The sequence below is a fragment of the Protopterus annectens genome, chromosome 1.part1 (assembly GCF_019279795.1).
Source record: "Protopterus annectens isolate FY-2018-M chromosome 1.part1, PAN1.0, whole genome shotgun sequence".
Classification (NCBI taxonomy): Eukaryota; Metazoa; Chordata; order Ceratodontiformes; family Protopteridae; genus Protopterus; species Protopterus annectens.
In genome coordinates, this window is record NC_056726.1 from 547420155 (window position 1) to 547444551 (window position 24397).

The window sequence follows — 24397 nt, forward strand, 5'->3', positions numbered from 1 at the left end:
CACACAACGCATTTCTGATTCAGAGCTAAGATTTCACCCTCCTGTGGACCATAGCACAAAAAGTGGGGTCATTGGGTAAATTGCATACTAATGTGCCCATTCAGTGGAGTGCCTAATGCTAATTAGCAATATGCCTTTCCACCATAAATATTTGTCGCTCACCATTTACTTGGCCAAGCAAAATTTAACTCTAGGATGAAACTGTCAAAGCTGCCTTTTGACAGCAGTCATCCATTCACTCATATGGGAGTAGTTGTTGTACAGGTAAATCTAGTGAAGTTGTGGAAATGGTGGTGGGTCAGTGTGTGTAATTAGATGGATGTGTATGTATATGACTGCAAGGCAAGAATGAAGCTGAATGAGTTTGTGTGTGAGTCTGTCTGGGTTGTCACATTATGGAAGGTAGGGAGGGGAGTATATATGTATGCGCAAGTATTTCCATGAGTGAGAAAATGTGGGGTGCTTGTTTGTGAATGAGTGTGTGTATGGGTGTCTGCATGAGTGTTTGTGCTTGGGTGTAGGGGTGCCTTTGCTCGTGATGCATGGTCTGGTAGGAAGAACACCAGAGCAGGTAGGTGTTAAAGTACAATGTTCGATTTAGAGACATAGTAAACAGCTGCTAATGAAGCATTTCCTTAGTGTGCCCTTGTTAAGTGTCTGAATCTTAATGCAGTAAGTGGAGTGGACACTCTGAATTGCCTGTAGGTGCAAGTGGGTGTGTGTGACTGAGTGGTGTGGATGAACTACCACAGCAGAGGTAGCCACCCGGTAATCTAAACCTTGGCTCAAGATGATTGTCACTGTTGAAGTGACACCCCAACCCAATGTGCAAAAATGAGAAAAAAGGGGTAGAGGATATATGTGTGTGTGGGTGTATATATGTGTGTGTGTGTGTATATATATATATATATATATATATATATATATATATATATATACACATATGTGTGTGTGTAATGTATGTGTGAGTGTGTGTAATATATGTGTACGTATGTATATTTACATATATATATATATATATATATATATATATATATATATATGAGAGCGGTTTTGAGTGCCGGGCAGCTAGGGTATAACTATTCCCAGCTCCACAACATCTACTCTTCAATTTTTCCCTTGGAACCAGACAAACTTTCAAATGAAGCACTCAAACCATTCACTTCTCAGCCCGGCACTTGCTCAAAACTCATAGCAAGCACTAATAAACCTTAGCACTAGACCCCTCCCCATACTGTAGAGAAGGACAAGGCTCTCTATTCGACCTTACCAGCCAGTCAGTAAAACAGCTCACTGTACCTATCCAGGCATGTCCAAAGGGCAGTTTCAGGTGTACTCTCCAGTCCAACTGGTGAATCTGGGCATTTTGATGCAATGTTACAACTGCCTTGTGTATACAGACAACCCTCTCCTCCTGCCACCAAACACTAATACATGCGAGAGATGCAGTTATACAGCCAAACTGGAGGCTAAGCTCTCTCAACCCAAGACTGGACCAGACAGTCAAGAGGAGAAGGGAATTACTTGCATCACACCACCAGTCTCACATAGATCTATGAAACCAGCACTGGCAAAAAACACACATAAATACACACAGACATACTTGGAGGCTCTAAATAAAAATCTGCAAAAGCAACAGAGGCCTCCAAAGCAGACATCCAAGCAACCTCCACCCCCCAACACAAACCATGAAACACACACTTCACAAATCCAGTGTGCCATGCAATCACAGCCCTTAAGGCAAAATAACATACCCAACACACTAGTAATAGGTGACGCTATAGTCAGGCACACTGACATCCCACTCACTAGGCTGAACAAGGAGAAGGTTACTGTTGGCTGCCTGTCGGGTGCCAGGATCCGCAACATAACACAAGCACTCAGGTCACTCCAGAACAAGTACAAATATGACTCTTCAACTCTGTCATTGTTCATGTTGGTGTGAATGACCTGAGCCGTACCTCCCTGGACTACATGAAAAGAGACATGGAAGAGCTCTCTGATCACATAGCCCATGCCAGTATGACCCTGACCCTGAGTAGCATCCTGCCCGCACCAAGAAGATTATCATGGTGTAAAGAAAAAATTATCAATTTCAACAATTGGCTAAGCTTCTGGTGTCATTCAAAGGGGATCCAGTGTCTGTCGGCGTGGGATGACATGCTCGACAAGCCATGCTGCTTTACTAGAGATGGCTTGCACCTGTCACTCTTAGGCTTTCGAATACTAGCCAAGGCTCTTGACACCCCCATAGTGCCTTTTTTAGGCAAGGCTCAGAAGACAAACCTACTGCCATAAATAGCACAAGTAACAAAAAACTGAGGGTAATGCTACTCAATGCTAGAAGTCTAAACCTCAAAATGCATGCACTTGAGGCACTCTTCAGTATGGAGAAAATCGATATATGTGCAGTAACAGAAACCTGGTTTAAGGCTCCAGAGAGCACCCCAGCACTACCAGGCTACAGCTCATACCATACATTTTGGCCACAAAACCCGGACCAAAATACAAAAGACGAGGGCGTATCCATATTCATCAAGGATACCCACACCTCCAGGTTAGTGGCACAGCACGATGCTTCAGAGATCATCCACATGCAACTAACAACAGACAGAAGTGCAATTCAAATTGTAGCTTGCTACAGATAACGTACCATGTCCCAGGACCCCCATTCTGCATTTCTGGAAACACTGGGAAACATAAAGGTCCTACCAAACACCCTGATATTTTGTGATTTCAGTGCGTCTGTATTATTAAAGCAAAAAACCCTATGAGCGAATACAAAAACATTGACCCCTATACCGCAAACCACGAAAATCCCAAATGCGATAAACAGCGAAAAAAAATATATAGAACTGTCATAGTCAGTCAACCCCACCACCCGCTACATACTACCTACCCAAATAAAATAAATAAACTACATGCATACACTATCCAAACCCTACTTCTAACCTAAACTAAAGCACCAAACCCTATCTCCAACACTACACTAAACCCCACAAACACAACTATTTATGCACTCTCCTTAACCCCTCCCTAACCCTAAGGTCCGTAACTACCGCACACATCCCCTACAGACATACACCTAAACAAAATAAATAATACACATACATACACTTAAAAACCCCTACACCTAACACTACACTAACTCTTGCGTACAGTACCTATCTATGCACTTACCTTAACCCAAATCCTAACACTAAAGTCCTATCTATCGCACAGTTACCTTACTGAGCTGTACCGCAGATGGGCGAACCAAAACAAATCGACATTTCAAAATTTGCGGTTTTGACCGTTCGGGATTTACGTACTTCGTGCAGTACGGTTCAACGTCTTCGTATTCGCCTAAAGGGATTTTTGACCGCCTAATAGGAACCCGATTTCAGTTACCCAAACATTAACTGGGAGAACTACTCAAGTACTAACTCCCCTACCCAACATTTCCTAGAATTTATAAACTCAAATGCCCTGGATCAACTGGTCAGCACCCCCACCAGAGGTGACAGTATTATGGACCTGGTCATCACCAACATGGGCAACCGTTGTTCCACACCGGAAGTCAGCCCATTGCTGGTTAGATCTGACCATAAACTAATCACTCTGGATATTCACATTCTGACCCCATCTCCGGTCAAAGAAACCATGTGAAAAACTTTTCAAAAGCAAACTTCACGTTACTTAAGACAGAGGTGGAAAGTTTCAAATCCTCCATGCTAAAGAATAACACTGCCCAAGCTGCAAAATCCTTTACTAATGCACTTTATGGACACCTACAAGAATGCATGGATCATGCTATCCCAAGCAAAACCAACACTCGCTCATCCAAGAAAAGGAAACTAGTCTGGTGGACCCCTGCCATAACCAAGCTATACAATAGAAGGAGGAAACTAGTACAGAAAAGAGTAAAATCCCAAGAGGGGAAGACATCTCTGATCAGTATCAGCAAGAAACTGTGATCCTTCATAAAATCATCCAAGGCTAGCTTCGAAAGAAAATTTGCCAAGGACTCCAAAGATAACCACAAGGAATTCTTTAGCTATGTCAAGAATCTAAGTGGCAATTCCCAGATCTGCTCGGAGTTAGTGCAGAATGGCACAAAATACACTGAACCGACTGATATTGCCAACATCCTAGCAGACAGGTTCAGTGCAAACTTCACCCCAAACGGGCCCATAACCATACGAGAAGAATGTAGTGCCCCTGAAATCACAGACACTCAGGTTAAAGCAGCCCTCGCCAAAGTAAAAAAAAACAGCATCAGTGGGACCTGACGGTGTCCTAGGCTGCATCCTACATGAGCTCAAAGATGAATTAACCCCTCACCTAAACACACTGTTAAAACTCAGCCTCTCCACAGGCTACGTGCCCATAGAGTGGTGCACAGCAACGGTTATTCCGCTCCACAAACGTGGAGCCACAACAGACCCCGGGAACTATCACCCTATAAGCCTGACTAGCTTGGTCTGTCAGGCTATGGAGTGCATCATCATGGATCTCATTAACAGAGACATTGGGAACCTCCAAACACTGGACCCTACCCAGTTCGGCTTTCTTAAGGACAGATCATGCCTTCTAAACCTGGTGGACATATTTGAGAGAGTTACCAAGACTATAGACGAGAGAAAGGTTGTCCACACAGCCTACCTAGACCTTGCAAAGGCCTTCGACAAAATTTCACATTCTGGTATTATTAACAAGCTCACAAGCCTGAACATAAACCCCTACATCACGAGATGGGTTGCCAACTGGCTCATGGACAGAAACCACATGATGAGAGTTGCGGGACCTAGGTCTGACCCTATACCGGTTACAAGTGGCGTTCCACAGGGCTCAGTCCTTGGACCCCTCCTGTTCGGCATGTACTTCTCATTGGTACAGGCAAGCACAGGAGGACTGTGGCTGACCAGGTTTGCAGACAACTGCAAACTAGGGGCTGTAATTGACTCTCTGGCTGACACAGACTTCCTCCAAAAGGGTCTCACTGAGATGGATACCTGGTGTCAAAACCATGGCCTCAAGCTAAATGCCAAAAAGTGCATAGTCATCCCCTTTGGAAAAAACAAAGTACCCACAAATTACCACATAGGTGGTAGCCCCCTAAATATGGAAGATGAAATAAAGGATCTGGGGACCCAAGTAGATAGTAATCTCTCCTTTGATAATCACATTGCCAAAGTGGTTAGAAAATCCTTCTATGTGGCCCACCTAATCACACAATGGTTTGCATCCAGATCAAAAGAGGTCATTGTGCCCCTCTATGCATCACTCAGCAGACCCATCATAGAGTACAATGCCCCATTTGGGATGTACCTTACAAGATGCCTGCAACAGCTGGAAAGACCACAGAAGTACCTCACCAAGAGGATCACTGGCCTCAAACTGATGCCCTATGCAGCTTGGCTGAAGAAACACCAGCTGTACTTGTTTGCCTACTCAGAGGTGATCTCTGCCTGACATACAAGGCCATGTCCAACCCAGAATTGATGGACATGCTCCACCTAAAGAAAACCATATCCCCTCGAGCCACATGCTCTAGGGATCTAAACCTCGCCACAACAATAAATAGGATGTGCTGGAGGGATAGATTCCTGTCCCAGAGACTTTCCATACTCTAGAACAAGATTCCAATCTACATTAGGATTACATGCTGGACAGAGGCACAGTGAACTAATCTAAGGTGGCAGTGAAAGCCAACACATTCCGGCTAGGCTTATAAATGCCTTTGGGCAGATAGCTTAGTACCTACCTATGAACCTATATGTATGTTGCATTGTAGTATATAGTTCTGTACTGTACATTGTGTTCTTTATATTATAACATTTGGCCTCTGTTGAAAAAGGGGTTTTGTACAACCCAGTCACACCATCCCATTAGTCAAACATATAAAATAAACAAGTCACAACATAGCACAATGCACATGGAACAGTAAATCTGTACATGTTGCCAAGAGATGGTTTACAAAGCAGTGAAATCATTATTATTTTTTAATTCAGAACTGAGTATTCTGTGTTTAAGTTCTGAATTTTTTCACAAATGTCTGAATGCTCATTGTGAAACTTTTTTTCCCCTTCTTTTGTTTTGTGCTTCTCTGTTTCATTAGATGAAAACTTGTGGTGTTCCTTTCTCAGGTACAGTCCTGTAACTGGTTTGAATTTTCATATATCAGCACACAAATCATTTTTTTTTCTAATTTTCATGTTACTAATGCCTGTTTAATGAAATGTATTTGACGCAACACATTTTTTTATTTCTGTTTTGAATGTGGCATTTCCTTTAGAAAGTTCTTCTTGGCACATATTCTGTCACACAGTTGAAATTTGCAGTTACAGGGTTTGAAATGTAATCAGTTGTATTTGATTATTCAGGAAAGATAGAAAACTGTGGTCTCTCTTCATTCTCGGAGACAGATGCTGACATCACAGAGCTGCAGGTATAGCTGTATTCATGGTTGTGTTATATGGAGTGCTTTACTCAAACTGTGGTGGTGTTACTGCATGCCAGATTTGGAGAATAGGAAGTAATAACTGAGACCACCTTAATGAATCTGTGCAGTCCAGCTAGTAAACAGTGTAACTTAAGGGTTAATGTCACTGAGTAAAGTGTGCTGCAGGGTATACCTCTCTACACATTTTGCAGAAGAATTCTGCACAGTGCTAAAACAATGGGGGGGGGGGGCAAATGCACAAAATCAGACACAGATTTTAAATATTGCTCAGTATGGTGTACAATGGGGTCCCATATGAATTCTGGATAGTTATGGGCTTGGTAGTTCTCTTAAAAAGTTAATAAAACAGGTTTTGCATCAACCTACATTTTTTTGAACAATAACATCTGGCTTTCTAAAATTCTCAGTAGTTTACCAGATAGTTATACATTTTATGGTGGACTGGGCAAAGCTATGAAGCAAAATCTGTGCAGTTGAGAGTATGCTGCAGTATATGCATTCTTACCTCTAGATAAATCTCTGTGGGCCTTTACCTGAAGCAGGATAAGACAATCAAATATAAAGAGGTGAGCTGTGAGTTCTGTACAGGCTCATGGGGGAAGAGAGGGATCTATTCTCATTAGAGTGGCTAGAATGTGTGCCTTAGAAGGCCATTAGAAGTAGTTGAGATGATAGCAACATGTATTTTTCTCACCTGTAAATTAATTAAAAAAGGTTGACAAGGTATTTAGGCTTTTATGAACTACTGAAAACAGAAAATATAGATAGACTTTGAAGTTTGTTGAAGGTGTGCAGATTTAATTTAAGTATTAGTTTTAATGACTACGTTTTTTGCTTTTACGTTGAGAAATGTTTTGTTCTGGAATCCAGTCCAGAATGGATTTAGCCACCACTGTGGCAATAACTCAGTTTCCTATTTCCTTTCCATAGCAGAACTCTTGGGAGAGAGATTTTATTCACACCAAAAACTGCTGCAGAAGGCAGGTTTAGAGATGGTGGAGGGGCTTTCATGTTTGGTTAACAGTATCAAGTATACAGTTGTTGATGTGTTGTCTTTCTTTGCTCTTTATTCTTTAAATTAAAGAAAGAAGGCAACCTTAAAAAAACAAGACAATCTCAAAAAATTAGGTAGTCCATACTGTTCTGTAAGCAAAAACAAAATATAGCTAAGCCTAATAATGCATGTGTCAACATGTGTAAAGTTTTCAAAATTGTTTGCAAGTGATATAAGGAGATGAGAATTTGAAATGTAACACGCACATTTTAAGTAATATGCAACTACCTGCATTTACGTGTGCACTGTTACCTCCCATTCCCTTTCATGTCCATAACCAAGTTGAACACTGAAAACAAGAATGACAGAAGTTAAGACTGCATAGATTTAATGACCAAGATAATACAGTAGAAATAATGTATTGTATGTGAGACTGTACCATTAATAATATATAACAAACAGAATCTTAAAATAAAGAAACAGGATTCATAACCTGACAGTTTAAATTAAAAGCAAATCCTCAGGAGTTATGATTACTGTGCCATCATTCTCTTTTGCATGCCAAAAGATGTATGTGCTAATAAAAAAACATCATATCTACAATCTCGATATTTTGTATCAGTCATCTATGTTCTTGGTGCTAGTGTTGTTTTATGTATGTGTCTTCAGTTTACAATTATAGGATAAGAAAGATGCATTAAAACAAAACCACCTAAAATAATATCAGTAAGGTATGACCTGGGATCATACCTCTCGATCGTCCAGACATTCACAGAATGCCTAGATTTTTGCCTTGCATTTTTTTGGGCTGTTCCTGTTAAACTTCTGGTTTTCTAGCAAATAATTGAAGATTGCAATCACTAAATAATGACAGCCATTTAGCTGTCATTAGCTGTCATGCTTCAGAAAATGAATGCTAATACAAAGGTATTATTCTTCAAATTTTCTAAGTTTATAAGACTAGGATTTAAATTTTCCCTGGATTTTGGCCCTATGCTCTCCCAGCTATGGTTGGCTTTGTTAAGTTTATTGAGCAAAGGCGTTGAGAGGTATGCCTGAAATGATGATGATCCGGATAACTTGCTGGGTGCAATGTGCCATCCAACTGTACCTCATTTTACAGTACACCTGTGGGGCTGATTAACTGCAATGCTCATACAACTCCTGCTCTTTTTTTTTTTCTCATTTTACCTTCCTTCAGATGCAGGGGATTCATCTTTTTGTAAAACACACCCTCTTATAATATATATTTACTTTTTTTATTTGTAGGCCGGTCAAGATTCATTACTTTCAGACATGTTTTAATGCGCAGTATAATAACTAACAAAAACAGAATGCCTGTGCCTCATGATGACCGTTTGAAGAAAGATTATTTGCTGCTGCTGTTGCCATGCAAACAGCATCACATTGAAATGCAAACTGCTCAGTACAGATTTATTGTTTTAATCAAACCTTTAGATTTTCTGGTGTAATGCCCATTTAAAGTAAACACAAAAATCACTGTTTGATTCAGTATGCAAATACTCATGATAACAATTTACTTGTCAAAAAATCACATGCTACACACACCACACAGAGTACCCTCCCCACACAGACCCAATTATGCTGAGGTACGTAAATGAAATCTTCCCAAACCCCAAAGACCTATTAGATATTCTACTTACAAACTTTATCCTCAGCAAACCTAAAAGTAGTCAGCAGAAGCAACACCTAACACTGCACATACAGCCATACCCAGTGGGGCTTCAACTACCAAGCCCATACACTATCCAGAATTCATACGGGACCCCATTGTACACCATACTGAGACAGCACTCACCGAGCTGAACAAGGAGAAAAGTAAGCATCAGTTGGCTAAAAGAGCAAGTCTCTGCAAAGTTATGCATGCAATGAAGTCATTGCAGCACAGGTATCAATATGATTCAGTCATAGTCCATGTAGGTTAAAAATTACCTGTGACATACAAGAGTGGCTGAACTGCAACAGAGGCATTGGGGTAGAATCTGGGAGTCAACCCCAGTGATAACATAAACTGCTACTGACCACAATCAGCTGCAAGCGGTGGTGAGAAAAGGTTCTAAGGTAAACAGAAACTAGGCTGAATACTTGAAAGTTGACTGAAGTGAAAGCAGAGGTATTCAGGGAAGTACTCGGGACTCTAGCACCTCAAGAAGTAAGTGAAATAGATGGAGTAGAAAAACAGTGGCAGTATTCCAAAATAGTATATGTAAGGACTATAGAACAGATATGTGGCCAAGCCAGGTATGCAAATACTGTGTATAAGGAAAGCTGGTGGCGCGGAATGCAGAAGTCCAGGAAGGTATCAAAAGATAGAAGTAGCGAAGGAAAAAGTGGGAGATAGAAAATACACCAGACTAAGAAATACTGGTTGACTAACAAGCTAAGAGAGCAGTCACAATAGGAAAGGACAAGGCATCAGAGGCACTCTACTGACTTCTAGAAAGTGACTCAGAATATAATGCAATGAAACTCTATTAGGATGCAAGGTAAAGAAGATAGTCATCAGATAAGTTATTTATAAGGGATGCCATAACCTGGTTATTTATTTTTATTTTATTTAACATTTGTTTACTGGTAAAGTCCGACTTGGAATGAAGCCAATTTTCTGCAAAGGCCCAGGGAAAAACACTCCGGACCACATGATATCAAAGACAGATGGAAGGAGTACTTCCAGCAGCTTCTGAATGAAGAAAACCCCACAGAAGCTGTACTACCCATAAAAAGCTTACAATGAAAGATGAAGAACCTACCTTAGAAAAGTAAGGACAGCACTAAGAAAAATGAAATCACGAAAAGTAGCAGGCTGAGATGAGGTTGCAACAGATATGATCAAGGTGTTGGGTGAGTTTGTGGTAAAATGGCTTCTAAGCATACTCATAGTAGTATGGAGAGAAGGATGTATGTCACATGATTGGAGAATAAGAATTCTAGTGCTGGTATACCGGAACAAAAGGGACAAGCGCAGCAGTGGGCAGTATCAAACTCTTCTCACACCACATGAAAACGCTGGAGAGATTGATAAATGAAAATGCAGAGTAGTGGAACGTAATATGAGCAGATGAACAGTTTAGATGCCACATAACTGACCCAATGTTTGCAGTGAGATAAAAAGTGGAAAAGAAGCTAGAAATGGGAGTGGGGAAAGAATCCAGCCAGTCCTAGACTTGGGGACAGCAGATGACAAGGACCCAAAAAAGTGGATTTGGTCAGTCCTGTAACATTAGTAGTAGATTAAGCTCAGGGTATCTACAAGGATTCAACAACACAAGTCTGAACAGTGTTCAGACTGAGGGAGTGGTTTCCAGTGGGAGCGGGGGTGCATTAGGGTTCAGTTTTGCACCCACTGTTGTTTGTACTGGTGATGGACTATGTTAGCAAACAGGCCAGGAGCTGCTGTATGCAGATGTGGTATTATAAACAGTCTCTGAATAAGAACTTCAGCAAATGAAAAGAAAATGGAATTTAAAACTGAAGGCATGCTGGATGAAAATAAATACAGACAAGACAGTTGTCATGGCAACAAGTAGGGCAATCTGATGAAGCTAAAAATTGTGATAGAAGGGAAAACACTGGAACAGGTTAAAAGCTTCAGGTATCTGGAAACAATTGTTGGAGAGGGGAAGTCTGAATGAGGGTAGCAAAGCAGAAAGTGATGTATCCAATCGCCACAGTGTGTCAGAGCTAGTATATGATAAAAGAATGCAAAAGAAGCAGAAAGTAAGGTGTATACTGAATCCTACAGAAACCTGATCAGTGAAGGCAGAGCAGTTCAGCAAGCTAGAGGTGATAGAGATAAAATGCCTGTGATGAGTGGTAAGGTACACACTGAGGGACGTGAAGAAACAATGACATTAGAACAGAAGTCAAAGTAGCTGCAGTTGCACAGAAGGTCAAAGAGAGCAGATTACATTGGTTCAGACATGTGCAGGAAAGCAGAAGAGGATTTGTTAAAGAAGATATGAGAGACGGGAAGAAGTCTCAACAAATAGTTAAGACAGAAGATGAGGCTCAACTATTAGTTAAGATAGGAGGAGATAGGATAAAAACAGTAATGTATCACACTGCATGAAAGTTCTAGAAGGGGCGACTGATAAATATGAAGAGTATTAGAAAGTAAGATGGAAGATGAGCAGTTTGGATTTAGATCAGGATGCAGAAAATCACTGTTTGCAGCGAGGTAGATAAATGAGATGAACTTAACGATGAAGAAAGTGTCCAAGTGGGAATTCCAAGACTTGGAGGAAGCATATGACAAGTTCCCAGGAAAGCTGATTTGGAACAGTCCTACAGTGGTTCAGAGTCCCAAAAATGTTAGTAGAATTGGTGCAGGTTATGCCCAAGGATCCAAGTACAAAAAGTGTCCAGTCTCAGAGGGATTTCCAGTAGGAAAGGGTGTGCATCAGGGTTCAGCTCTGAGCCCACTGCTATTCATACCAGTGATTGACTACATTAGCAAACAGGTCAGATGGGACAGATCAACAAAGTTGTTGTATGCAGACAATGTGGCATTATAGGCAGACTCTGAAAAAGAAATTCAACAAAGGATAGGGGAATCGAATGCAAAACTGAAGGCATATGAGATGAAACTGAGTACATATAAGATAATTGTAATGTGAGCAAATGGGAAAAATTAGAATAAGCTGAGAATTGAGATGGGAAAAATAGTTGAACAAGTTAACAGCTTCAGCTATCTGTGAGGGTGAGGTGAAGGAAAGCCTGAATGAAGAGTTCAAAGCTTGAATTAGAGGAGATGCTGCCAACAGTGTGTCCGGGATATTGTATGACAGAAGAATGACAAGGACGCTGAAAAGGAAGGTGTACCAAACAGTGGTAAAACCAGTGCTACTGTATGGCACAGAAACCATAGCAGTAAAGGCAGATTAGTTGAGAAACCTAGAGGTCATGTTGATGAAGTGGCTAGATGGGTAGTAGAATGCCCACAATGGGACAGACAAAGAAATGAGGACATAAGAGCTGAAGCCAAAGTAGCTTTAATTCCAGAAGAGGTTAAAGAGAACAGATTATGATGATTCAGGTACATGTGCAGAAAAGTAGAAGACAATCTGGTGAAGAAGACTTGGGGCAGACAGGGGAAGGCAACAGGAAATGAGGATGTCCAGCAAAGAGTTGGATGGAGTGTGTGAGAGAAGACCTGAGACAGTCAGGTGCGAGTGTTGAAGAAGGTAGGAGAGTGGCATTGAATAGAGAGAGAAGGTGACAGTTGAGACAAGACCACGACCCCTTGTAGAAAATGGGAAAATGGGGTTGATGTCTAAACAATGTTTAGGAAAGTCTCCAGTAATAGATGGTATTCCTGTAGAAGCTTGGAAGTTATGAGGGAAGAACGTAATAAAGATCTGGAAGATTTTGTTCAACAGTACTTTAAAAATGCGGAGGCTGTATTATCCAAAGACAAGTAGAACTGTCAGATCCAGGTTCATATACTACCATTTCAATTTTAAACTAGAACTATAGAGTGTTTATGTCTATACTTCCCAAAAGGATAGCAAAGGTAATACCAAAATGTATAGATATGGATCAGTATGGTTTTGTGGAGGGGAGGAAAACATTGGCAATATTAATAGAAAATAATCCAGAGGGAAGCAGAATGTAAGAAAATGCCATTGTCATTGGTAGGTGTTGATGCAGATAAAGCATTCTACAGAGTAAGTTGGGAATTTGAGTGGGGCAATGCAAGCATTTGTGTTTCTGATACAATAATAAGTTTAATGCAGAGGATATATGAATGAACAGAGGCAAATTGAAGTAGGAGGGTTTCTCTCTGATAAATTGTGCTTTAACAGAAGGGCCAGGCAAGGGTGTCCTCTTTCCCCTTTCATATTTCATTTATATTTAGAGTCTCTGGCAAAGAAAGTAAAGGGATTCAGAAATTCAAGAATATAGTTGGTACGGTATTCAAGAAACGTTTGCTTTATTTGTAGATATAATGGGTATGGTAATCAAAAAAAAAGTTTGCTTTATTTGCAGAAAATATTATTTTGTACTTAGAAGGAAAGGGCACTTCAGTGTTATGGAAGACTTTGGACAGGTTCAAGTCTTTTCGGGATATAAAATTTATGAAAATAAAACAAAGATCATAGCCATAAATTATGTTCTCACTCATGTCTTGATTCGACAATAACCATGTTTATAGGAGCATAACATGAAGTATTTAGAAGTACGGATTAAAAAGCTTCTGTTGTGGCAGCTAAGGATATGTGGGAAAAAATTGAACCAATGATAACACAGAAACTGAGAAACTGGAAGCTCTTGTTTATGGATACAGATAGTAAGATACAAGCAGTGAAAATGTCTTTAGTCCCCTTTAGTTTTATACAAAGGTCAAGCTTATTTTATCAATCAGAGGAAAAGTTGTTGGCAATAAATAATAGAGTTGAAGGAACTTATCTGGGAGGGAAAGAGGCCAAGTATTAAATGGGATAAGTTGATCTTCCCAATAATACAAGATGATGTAGGATTTTCCTATTTGAAGGGATATTTTAGAACTACACATTTAAGGCTCATTTACATAACACAAACAGAAGGTTATAACTCAGTGGAAAGGGATGATGGAAAAGGGGGGAGTTCAGGAAACTAAGAGAGCGGGGTTTCGGATGCAAATCCTTAAGGAGAATATTACCCACTATACAGAAAATTATATTCATATAGTTGAGGTATTAATTATGGTATTAAAAACCCAAATGACTTTGAGAAATTAAGAAAAATATTATAAAGTAGCAGAAAGTATTCTAAGAAATAATCCACATGACAATGCTGACTCTATAAAACTTGTATCGAAACACACACAAAGAAGGCAGAAGACAAACAAAGTTCAAAGCATGATCATTTTTACTATTGGATAAGTGCTTTCACTTCTCAACGAAGCTTCTTGAGATGAATAAAAACAGATAAAAGCACATCTTAAATAATGCAAACCAACAAATAAAACAGAAGTACTACATCGCATGATTCAATAAAACAATTATCTAAACACATCCCATGATTTCAAATATGGTCTAATAGCGACCGAATCATTCAAGCCCTTACCTACATCAGCCCTAAATACTATAATCCATTTGAGCTGCATTCGCTCTATCTTTTTACGCAAGTCACTAAGTCTCTGACTCTCAGAAATTAATTGAACAACTTTAAAATGAAAAAGTATGATCAGTACCACACACCATGACATGTTTTGCCAAGGCACTCCTGTCATCACATCTAATCGAATAGATGTGCTCATGTACCCTTTCTCTCAAGGTTCTCTCAGTCATGCAGATGTAGAAAGAGCTGCATGAATTGCGTATGGCTAAATATACAAGGCTGTGGCTACCACAATTCACTTGCAAATCAAAAGTAAAGGTTTTATTTGTATCAGGATGTGCAAAAGTTGAATTACAATCAATGAAAGAGCAGATTGTGCAGTTGCCATACAAAAAAGTTCCTGGTGTCCTAACAACACTGTTAGTATTATTGCCCGAATGTCTGTAACAGAGAATGTGCTTCAATGATCATTTACTCTTAAAATAAAAAGATTGTGTATTATCCACAATCTTAGCTAATCATTCATCGGCCATCAAAATTGGCCAATTACGAGCAGTAATTTTACAAATCTGATTTGTATCTTTAGTATAAGCTAGGTTGACACCTAACTTCCTTTCCGTAACATAATTCATTGATTTATCATAAGGTGTCATGTTTGACTCAGAAAAATATGGTTTAGCTCTACTGGATCTGTCAATACTACTAGGGTTAAGGCATTCACTGACTTCCTTGTGTGAATAACCTCGTTGGTACAGATCACACTTAAACTTCCTGATGTCCTCGTTAAAGTCAGCATTATCACAGCTCAAACGGGAAATATAAATCCCTATTCCTTTAATAATGTTCTTATATATGTAATGGGGGTGAATGTTCTCTCTATACAGTATGTTATTCCTACTACAATATTTTTTATGCCCCCTCATAGAAAAGCTACCATCAGATCTTCTAAAAATAGTGATGTCCAAAAAAATCAATGCATACATCAGAAAATGACAGAAAAAAATTAAGGAAAGCAGTACAAGAATTAATATAACAAATAAAATCATTCAGTGAGTCAACAGAACCTTGCCACAAAATAAAAACATCATCAACAAAGTGCCTGCAATATTTAATACAACTATTAAATTCTGCCTTACAGAAAATAAATTGATGTTCTCAATAAACTGATACAAGACTAAAGTAGCTAATGGCACAAGAAGCAGCCATAGCTATGCCATATCTCTGCCAGTAGTAATGTTCACCAAAGATAAAAACATTGTGATTAAGCAGCAATTCCGTCAAAAGACAAAGAAAAATGTATATGATTTCTACTAAATGTGCTTTTCTCAATGAAATAGGTCTTAATATACTTGTCATTTGGTATTACAGTAAAGAGGGAGCAAATCCGTAAAGTAACCAAATGTAAAAGAGTCTGAGCATCTAGACCGGAGGTACCTGTATAAAAGCTCATGAAAAAGTGTCTAGTATCAGTTAACACTGTTTGCTCCTAAACTAAAGATGGTTTAAGCTGTTTATCAATGTATATAGATATTGGCTGTTTCAACCAACCCCTACCAGACATGATAGGTATCATGGGTGGATTTGATTGATCCTTATGCATCTTATGTAAACCATAGATAGTTGGTACCAAAGGAAGTTCTACATAAAAGTACTGACACAGTTCTTGAGATATACATCTACTGACAAAGCAGTCATATAATGTGTACATCATATATGTTGTCAACTTTTGTCCTCTCAATCCTTGTGTACATTTTCATGTCAGCTTGCAGATATTTAAAATAGTATTGCAATAAAAGTTAGTGTCCATCACAACGATGGCTCCTCCTGTATCGGCGTGTCTAATGGTAATGTTCTCACTACATTCTAACCCTTTTAAAGCTTCATATTAATCAAAGGAAAGGTTATATTCTTTAGAATGACTAACACATTTATTTCTGTTGTTGAAAAAATGCATAACTTCAGTCTCTAAAACTTTGGACAATGCTGCCACTAACAGATGAGGTGCAAGTATAAACAGGGTAGGCTTTTTAAAAATGTTCATAGAAAAACTGTCTTTATATAGACAGTCAACATGGTGTTTCTAGCAAAAGATTTAATGTCTAGTATAGTTTCAACAACACCAGCCCTTTGTGTGGGAATGGAAGAAAGGCCTTTCTCTAGTGAAGAAACTTGTTCATCAGTAAGATGTATAGAAGAAATGTTCCACACTAATGTTTCTTTTGTGGCGCCCATATCTGCTTTATTGACATAAAGTTCTCTTCAACTCTGGGGTACTTGCGTTTCTTCCTGCCATGAGTGTTGGGAACAATGACTGGTGATTCCCTTATTGGTAGGTAAGGGTGGGAAAAACCAATTGCCTAGAATCAGTAGGTGGTGCTTTCCTTTGCACATCTCTAATGGTGTCCTTAGATACTCCAGTCACACTGTCAAAGGTATCAATGTTGCATTGAAAGAAGACTCAGATGCAACACTGTTAATAGATGATGTGGTCATGGCAAATGTTTCTGTTGATATAACTTGATCTGGAGTTTTATCTCGATCCAAATTGCCATGAGAAAGAAACCCTGTACCATTTATGTTCGAGACCTCTGTAGATCTGACAGACTGAGGATGTTCCCTAGGCCAAGAAAAAACTCTGCCATTCTGGAAATCCACCATATCACAGGATAGTTTTTCTTTTTTGAAACCATTATTTATTATCATAGATGGATACATTGTTGTCTTTTTTTGCCTAGAATATGCTGGATGTGAGACGTAATTCAGACAGACACTATAGCAGTCCTCATTGTTTATGACAGCAGTATTAATGTGGTGGTCAGAGACTAAGAAGCCACTTTCACATCGATGTAGCTTGCTAGGTCTGCGTATAGGTGCCTACTGAGATTTAATACAGAAACAAGCAAGATGTTTTGCCTCAGTTGTATACCAGCGTGTAAGAGATTCACCATGGAAAATGGAAAAGGAAAAGGATGTGTAATCAAAAATCACGATCTTAACCTAATTTTTGTTGATATATGCAATGCAGTGATGGGTGAGTAGGATGTTGTAGTCTTTGGGGATGCACTTGGTTGATGTTTGTCAAATTAGAATTGTAAATAGGCCACTTCTGGAGTAGTCCTCCTGTTTCTACCTTCTGCTTGAGTTTGTGGTAGCTCAGGTGGATGTAAAATGTCCCATGGCACTTAATGAAAAGATCAGGAAAAGTTCCCTAGTGTCCTGGTCAACTTTTCCCCTAGTAGTATTAATACCACCTCAAGTCTCCCTATGAAAACAAGTTACGGGACTTGTGGGACTAACCTGGTCAGCAAAAGATAGATACATTTGTGGCTGATCTATGGAGAAATGTAGCTTGTGCTGATGGAAAGCTTGCAATTAAAAATAGCAAAATGATGAAGGAAAAGGGTAGGTTGAGATACAAGAATAATTCGTAGGCTGGCATGTACACCATGCAAAAGAGACTGGGGATTAGTTTTGAATATCCTGCATTGTGAAAGAACAAGTGAAAGGAGTTCAGAGATGTGTGAGAAGGGGTTGTGCCCAAATAATGAGTGGAAAACATTGTAAACTGTCTGCTGTAGTTTGTTGCATGCTGTGACTTGATATAAAATGGTTCATTTAGAGTTATACTTTGTAAAAATGTGAGAAAGATGGTCACAGTTATGTGGCTGTAGACAATGTAATGCACTTTGACCTGCTACTGAAGGTCAGCAGCTCTTGTTTCAAGTGTGCAGGGCTAAAAGGATAGGCATGAAGCATCATGGAACATTAAAATGACAAACTTTTAAAATGGCTGGAATTGAGCTGTTTAATTTTCATGGTATCTCAATCTCAGCATTCCCTGTCCTACTTCTGGCTACTGACATAGTGTTCTAAGTTAACTTGGGTGCACTTTGATGAACACAGTGTAGCACAAGCCAGTTCTTCTGTAATGAATTATTTGACAGGCCTTGTTTTATATGCATTTTCATGTAAATGTTTGCATCTTCCTGACAAATATGTACTAAAGCCAAGTCACTCGTCAGATGTATCTTTTTCACCAATGTTGCTATTCTACTAAAAGGTGGTTGTTTCTACTTTCTAGGCCTGGAGGTGGGCTATATGGAATTGACAGCATGCCTGACCTACGTAAAAAGAAACCAATCCCTCTTGTCAGTGATTTGGTAAGTTTGCGCTCGCCATTTTGAATACTTAAAGGTGAACTGCATTAACCTGTTTTCCTTTTAAGATGATAAAAGTATTCCTGATTTGTATTGGGGGAGGGGAGGTGGTAGCAGTTAGGAACTGGACTGTAATCTCTTAGAAATCATGTTCACAGTACAAGACAACACTTCAGCATCACAGAATTAATATCATATTTTACTGTTTGTTAAAATCCTAATTACCTTAGTCTTCCCTAACAATGTAGAATATCCTGTATGGCTAGTGATCCACCACTGGTTGACAGCTCTAAACTCCATCTTAGAGGCCAGTGCTAGTTATTTTTCCTTATCGTAACTCCTCCTCCTGTGCCCATTTGTCAGTTGCCCTCCATGTCTGACCGTGCCTTTTTCTACGTCCTTCCCTAATAGAGTCATTCCTCTGTGGTTGGAGATCCTTCACTGAGTGGCATTTATTTGTTATACCTCAGTCTGGTTTTGCTAGATGTAGTAGTAGTAGAAGCTGTGGCATTCTTAGTCTCTGAGTGATGTAAATACATGCACATTGTGGGCATCGTAGGTTAATGGGGGTACCTAAGCATTTAACCAGTTAACAGTTTAAAGCTAGTGAGTCACTGCAGGTAGAGTATTGACTTCTATTTTCTAGCCAGCCTGGTGTGCCTTTTTATTTGCTAAAAATTAAAAATTCAGGAGCTGTCACATGTAATTTTGCCCTCAGCCCCCCCCCCCCCCCCACACACACACACACACTTCACAAACATACCAATATGTTCCCTGAACCTTCAGAATTTATTATGAAGAGCTATTGATAAATATTATGCAAGTAATCATATAGAACATTTTCAGTATGTATTGTTTTGCTTTATTAAGGAAAGTCAGTGGTTTAAAACACTAAGGCATTTGGACTAGAAGGTGACCATGCTTGCCTTCTGCTTAGTACTCTGGGGGACTGAAAGGGATTTTTGTCTTTGGTAATGGCCCACCTTGGAGATGGTTCTAGCACAGCTGTGCAGGTGTAAAGAATAATTCCACTGATTTCCACTGATGTAGCTCTGTACTGACATCATAGTATTGTAGGCATGGCATGGGAATATGGGTATTCATGAAACAGAAAATCTGCACCATTCATGGATGATGGCTTGCCTCACCTTGATTCATGTCCCTTGCAGGGGTTTGAGCGCTCTCTCACCCTCTGTTTTCTGTAGGGGGAAATTAAAGCGTTCGAAAGATGCAGCCCCAGCTTTCTCCATGGGTTTGGAAGCTATAGTGTTAATCCAGCTTTTCTTCCATCTGATTGTCATAGTGTTCTATTCGTTCACCCTGATCATGGGGTGCATCCTTTTGAGTCAACCTGCCATAAATTGAGGGTGCTTGGGACTAAGGCTTCTTCTATCACCTCCATTTCAGCCCACTTGGACTGTTCAGGTACAGGAGTTATTCCAGGTTGAGCCTGAGCCAGAATCTGTAGCCTATGTATGTGAGAATTGGGAGCTTGTTGATTTTTATTGTGTTCTTCAGTCTTGGGTCTGGGACTTAACCCTGTGAGATCGCAGATGGATGCCAGCACCTTGTTTGGCAAAGGTCTGTCCTTTCCATGTGTTGTCTGTGGCACATACATCTGCCTAACCCTAGTTTGAATAAGTGTATGCATTGAATTTTCTTGAGTTCTGGCAAAGTGTAAACTCTAAAGTTACGCTCAGAGCTTCCTCGGTGGGTGGTGTCCCAGGGGGTTGTCAGATGTGTGTTTTTTTTTAAATGCACATAATGTCATAGTGCCTGAATTCATGCGGCTTAACATTTTTTGTACATATGCCTGGGATAGGCCTGAGATACCTCATCACCTCATTCTCTAGTTACCTCTTCCTTGGCTCCAGTCTTTGTTGCCGACGCTGTCACTAAAGCCTGGAGGCATCCTTACTCTGGATATTGCTGCCCTCGGGAAGGCTAGTACTCTACCTTTTCTTTTAATAGCCTCTAGGTAGGTCTTGTTTCAGTACCCTGAAGCTAGCTTCTCTATGGTCTTGATGTGTACTCGTTGTTTGTTGAGCCAGTGATCAGCTCCTGACATATTACAGATGGGATGGCCTCAGGGAATGTCAGAATTGGCAAAATATTGTATTCCTGTTCCAGATTGAGGCCTAGAGCCCAAAATTGTGCATCTTGTCTCTTGAAGTTCCTGGCCCAACTAGTAGAGAAGGACATTGGCAGGATCAGGGACAGTTTCACCTTCACCCTGGAGCTTACCATGTTGACACAATCACACTTTTAATGAGTATCTGTTGTAGATGGCCTGGCTAGGGCTGTAGGCCATCAGCTTTTTTATAGTTAATAGTTTCATTTGACAGATGTTAGCTGTATAAAGTTAGTGGCTACAAATACTGCTTTAATACCTTCCTTAGGGCTAGCCATGTCCTTTTTTGTTAGGGTCTTGCACTTCCTTTCCTCACCAACTCTCTTATTTTTTCAGAAGAAATAGAAGGCCTTATTACTAGTGGTTATTGCTCCCTCCCTCCTCAGGGACTTATTTTTTCCCGACATTTGGTCAATATGTCTGGTGGTAGCCTGGTTGACCTGTGCGTTTTAGGGTTTCCTTTCCCTCGTACTCCCTTGCCTGCTGTGGAGATTTATTACTTGGAGGAGAAGAGGTCTGATTTACCCTCCTCATTCTTGTGACTCTCCCCTCCCCTCCCCCACCATTCCAAGATAAGATCAAATTCCTATGTATTTTGAATTATGGACCATTACTTAGTTCTGTGGCTCACTTCCCAAAGGGGTACAGCACTGTTTGGGGCTTGGCCACCAGGGACACTCCTTAATGCCGGCATCTTGGATCTTGTTGTTCCTATTTATTGCTGATTCCACTTTACTGACTTCCAGAGAACTGCTTATTAGCTCTCTGAAGGAGAGGGCAAGTATTCTTCTTTCTGCCCCATTTAGCTGGCTTGGGAACATTTCCCTTTTCTGTAAGAAGTGTCCATTGTGTGGTCTCACCTATGGTTTTCATTTTTCTGATGCAAACTACCCAATGTCCTTTTGGGTTAGCTCTCTTTAATGGAGAGGAAGCTTTGTATACTGGTTTACATTGGGTTTGCAGGCGTGAGACACCCTGGAGTCAGACTCTATCTGCTGTCAGAAAGAACTGTGGCTTTCTTTCCTTTCTGCTTCTTCAAGAGGCTCAAGGAGTGGCTTGTTGGGTCATATCTGTATTACACAGTTTGATTCTTATTTTTTACATACCGCTGGCCAACTTCAGGCATGTAATTATAGGCCTTCACTCTTCTAACAACTGAGGGTGGGAGAGGATCAGTCTAGCCCATTGGTGGCTGTGAAAACTCCCTTCTGGGCCTGGTAAAGTTCCATTTTTTTTGGGAGGGGTGCATCTGATTATTGTTTCCTGGCTTAAGCCCCTTCTCTCCTACAGCCCATCTGCAGGAGTTGAGTGATGTTGGGAAGCTTTGCACTCCTTTCAAATAGGAATGGTTCTGTATAGAGGTAGAATATTACCTGGTACTGCCTCAGCTGTCTTGCTGTCAATATCCTCGATGTTCAAGCCACTTATTTCTGGGTCCCCTTCAGGATTTTTATAGGCTTTCATAGTGACTATAGAATGGGAAAGCTGGGAACACATTCCTATCTGTGTAACAGCTCCCATGGTGAGGGCAGCTTGCATCTCTTCATGGCAGACCTTCCCCTTTGGGAGTTTAGTGCATCTTTGTTGACATGAGTATTTGTTTGCTGTAGGGTTCTTTGTTCTATGGTCATTAAGGATTTTGGTCAAAGGTGGTATCCTTTCCTGTTGATCCTATTCTAAGTGTTTTAGCTCTCTGAACTATTTGAGAGTGTGTCATTTTAATTTCTACTTGGGAGCTGTCCTGCAACACTGTGTTTGTTCTCTCTTCTAATGAGGCGTGTCTCCATCCCTGTTCAGGTCCTTTTTTCTAGTAGTTCCAAGCAGGAAGCAGGAACCAGGAGGAGAGGTCTGTGCCATCTACACCTGAGAAGAGAGATGCATTTTCTGGGAGGAGGTGATTACTCCCCCAAACTAGTTGGGCTGGTTTGGATGGAACTTTTTTTTTTATCTCTGTGCACCTCATGCATGCCTGGGGGCATTTTGTTGGCTGATAGGCTATGATTTTTGTCTGCTGTGCTTGAATTAGTTGACTTCTGTGCTCATTAAGCCCATCTTTGATGGTTTTGATCACTGAAGCCTTTAGGCTCTGTGATGCTCCTTTTTATCAGGCAGACTTAGTCTGCATTGCTGGAGTCAGACCTTTTAGATAGAGCTGATCCTCAGTACTCAGCCTTCTTCTGTTGTGATTCGTCAGCTCCTGCCACCAGACTGGATTTTACTGCTTGGGATTTTACCTAGCTAGGGAGACCATCAAGCAGGATACCTAGTTTTAGACAGAAAAAATGCCTTTCTACAATGCCAGTTGATCTATGAAATGGTCTCTCCTTGATGAATCAGGGATACCCTCCTCCTGTCATCCTGTCGGTAGTCTTTCCATCTGGGCTGACATACTGAATTCCATACAAGTTTGTCAAGCATATATACCTGTGGTCCACGTTTTAGCAGTTGGGTGCAAGTTTTCTTTCTTGATTTGTTTGTGGGCATACACTAGTGGTAAGCAGATGACTGACAGATGCATGCAATTAGTGCTGTTATATAGTTAATGTATTATGTCATGTCACATATTGTAATGGGTGAACTTCCTGCAAGCATGGAATTTTCCAGAAAGAAGGAAAAACTGTTGAATGTTGTAGATGAACTTAACCAGAGGGTACCCATAAAGGAAAGAATTTCTTCACAGGATAGCTGATTAGGTAACACCAAATGTGTTATGTCTTTCTTCTGATTTTTAATGATCTCTGGATTACATACTCTTCCCTTAGACTGTCATTTCCCAAGTGAAGCATCATGCACTTAAGTGGTTTGAATTGTAAGTAACACCTTTTTATACCATGCTTCCAGTTTCCTTAGGTCTGTCTTCGGGCTTGCACCCTGTATAACTCTGATGAAGTCTGGAAAAGATGGTGCAGTTTTCCATGCTTCTCTAAGAGATAAGCTGCATGAGACTGGTCCCTGAAGGGTGCCACTTGTCACTTTCTTGCCCTCTGATGCTGATGCCTTGCCTGGTTTCCACTGCTCCCTGTTGTCTAACCACTTTTCCATTATTTCACACAGTCTCCTACTGTCAGACACCAGTTTCAACTTTTTATAGAGCTTTAAGTGATCTACTAATTCAGATGCATTGCTGCAGTCCAAATGTACTATAACTTGGGGTGACTCCTTCTGTCATGGATCTGGTGAAGAGTTCTGTCAAGGGCTTTATGAAAATCCCAGCATTCCTTTTAAAGCTCCCTTGTGTACTCCTGAATGGCACCTTCTCTTTGCACTAGCAGTGGACTTTTTTGTTATGCACTCCAGCCTCAGCCAGACTTCATTCTGTCTTCCCTGACTGCTATCAACTGTTCTGTATTTTGGTGACTATCAATGTATAATATTCAGTCAGAATTTTCACCAATTCCTTGGCAACCTTACGAGTCTGTCCTACTACTGTGTTACTTTTTCCTGTTTTGCCTTGTTTCTAGCCTCCATGTAATATACCCTAGCATCCACTCTCTTGGTTGAATCTTCTCTCTTACTTTTTGTCTCTAATAGAGGTTCATAGATTATTACTAGGCTAGCTGCCTTCGTGGGACAGTTTAAGCCTTGCCATTTCACCCATGTGAGAATTA

The 24397-nt window shown here is 40.3% G+C and overlaps 1 protein-coding gene across 9 annotated transcripts in view; it reads left to right on the plus strand.

Annotated features, from left to right (window-relative positions):
* The window catches only part of LOC122806326 (protein unc-13 homolog B-like), a 2554726-nt gene that overhangs the window by 351430 nt on the left and 2178899 nt on the right, over nucleotides 1–24397 (plus strand). For all 9 annotated transcript variants that reach the window (XM_044076650.1, XM_044076675.1, XM_044076685.1 and 6 more), the window contains exon 5: nucleotides 18583–18661. In XM_044076650.1, the coding sequence (XP_043932585.1) occupies nucleotides 18583–18661 (79 nt within the window). The remainder of the gene's footprint in view (nucleotides 1–18582; nucleotides 18662–24397) is intronic.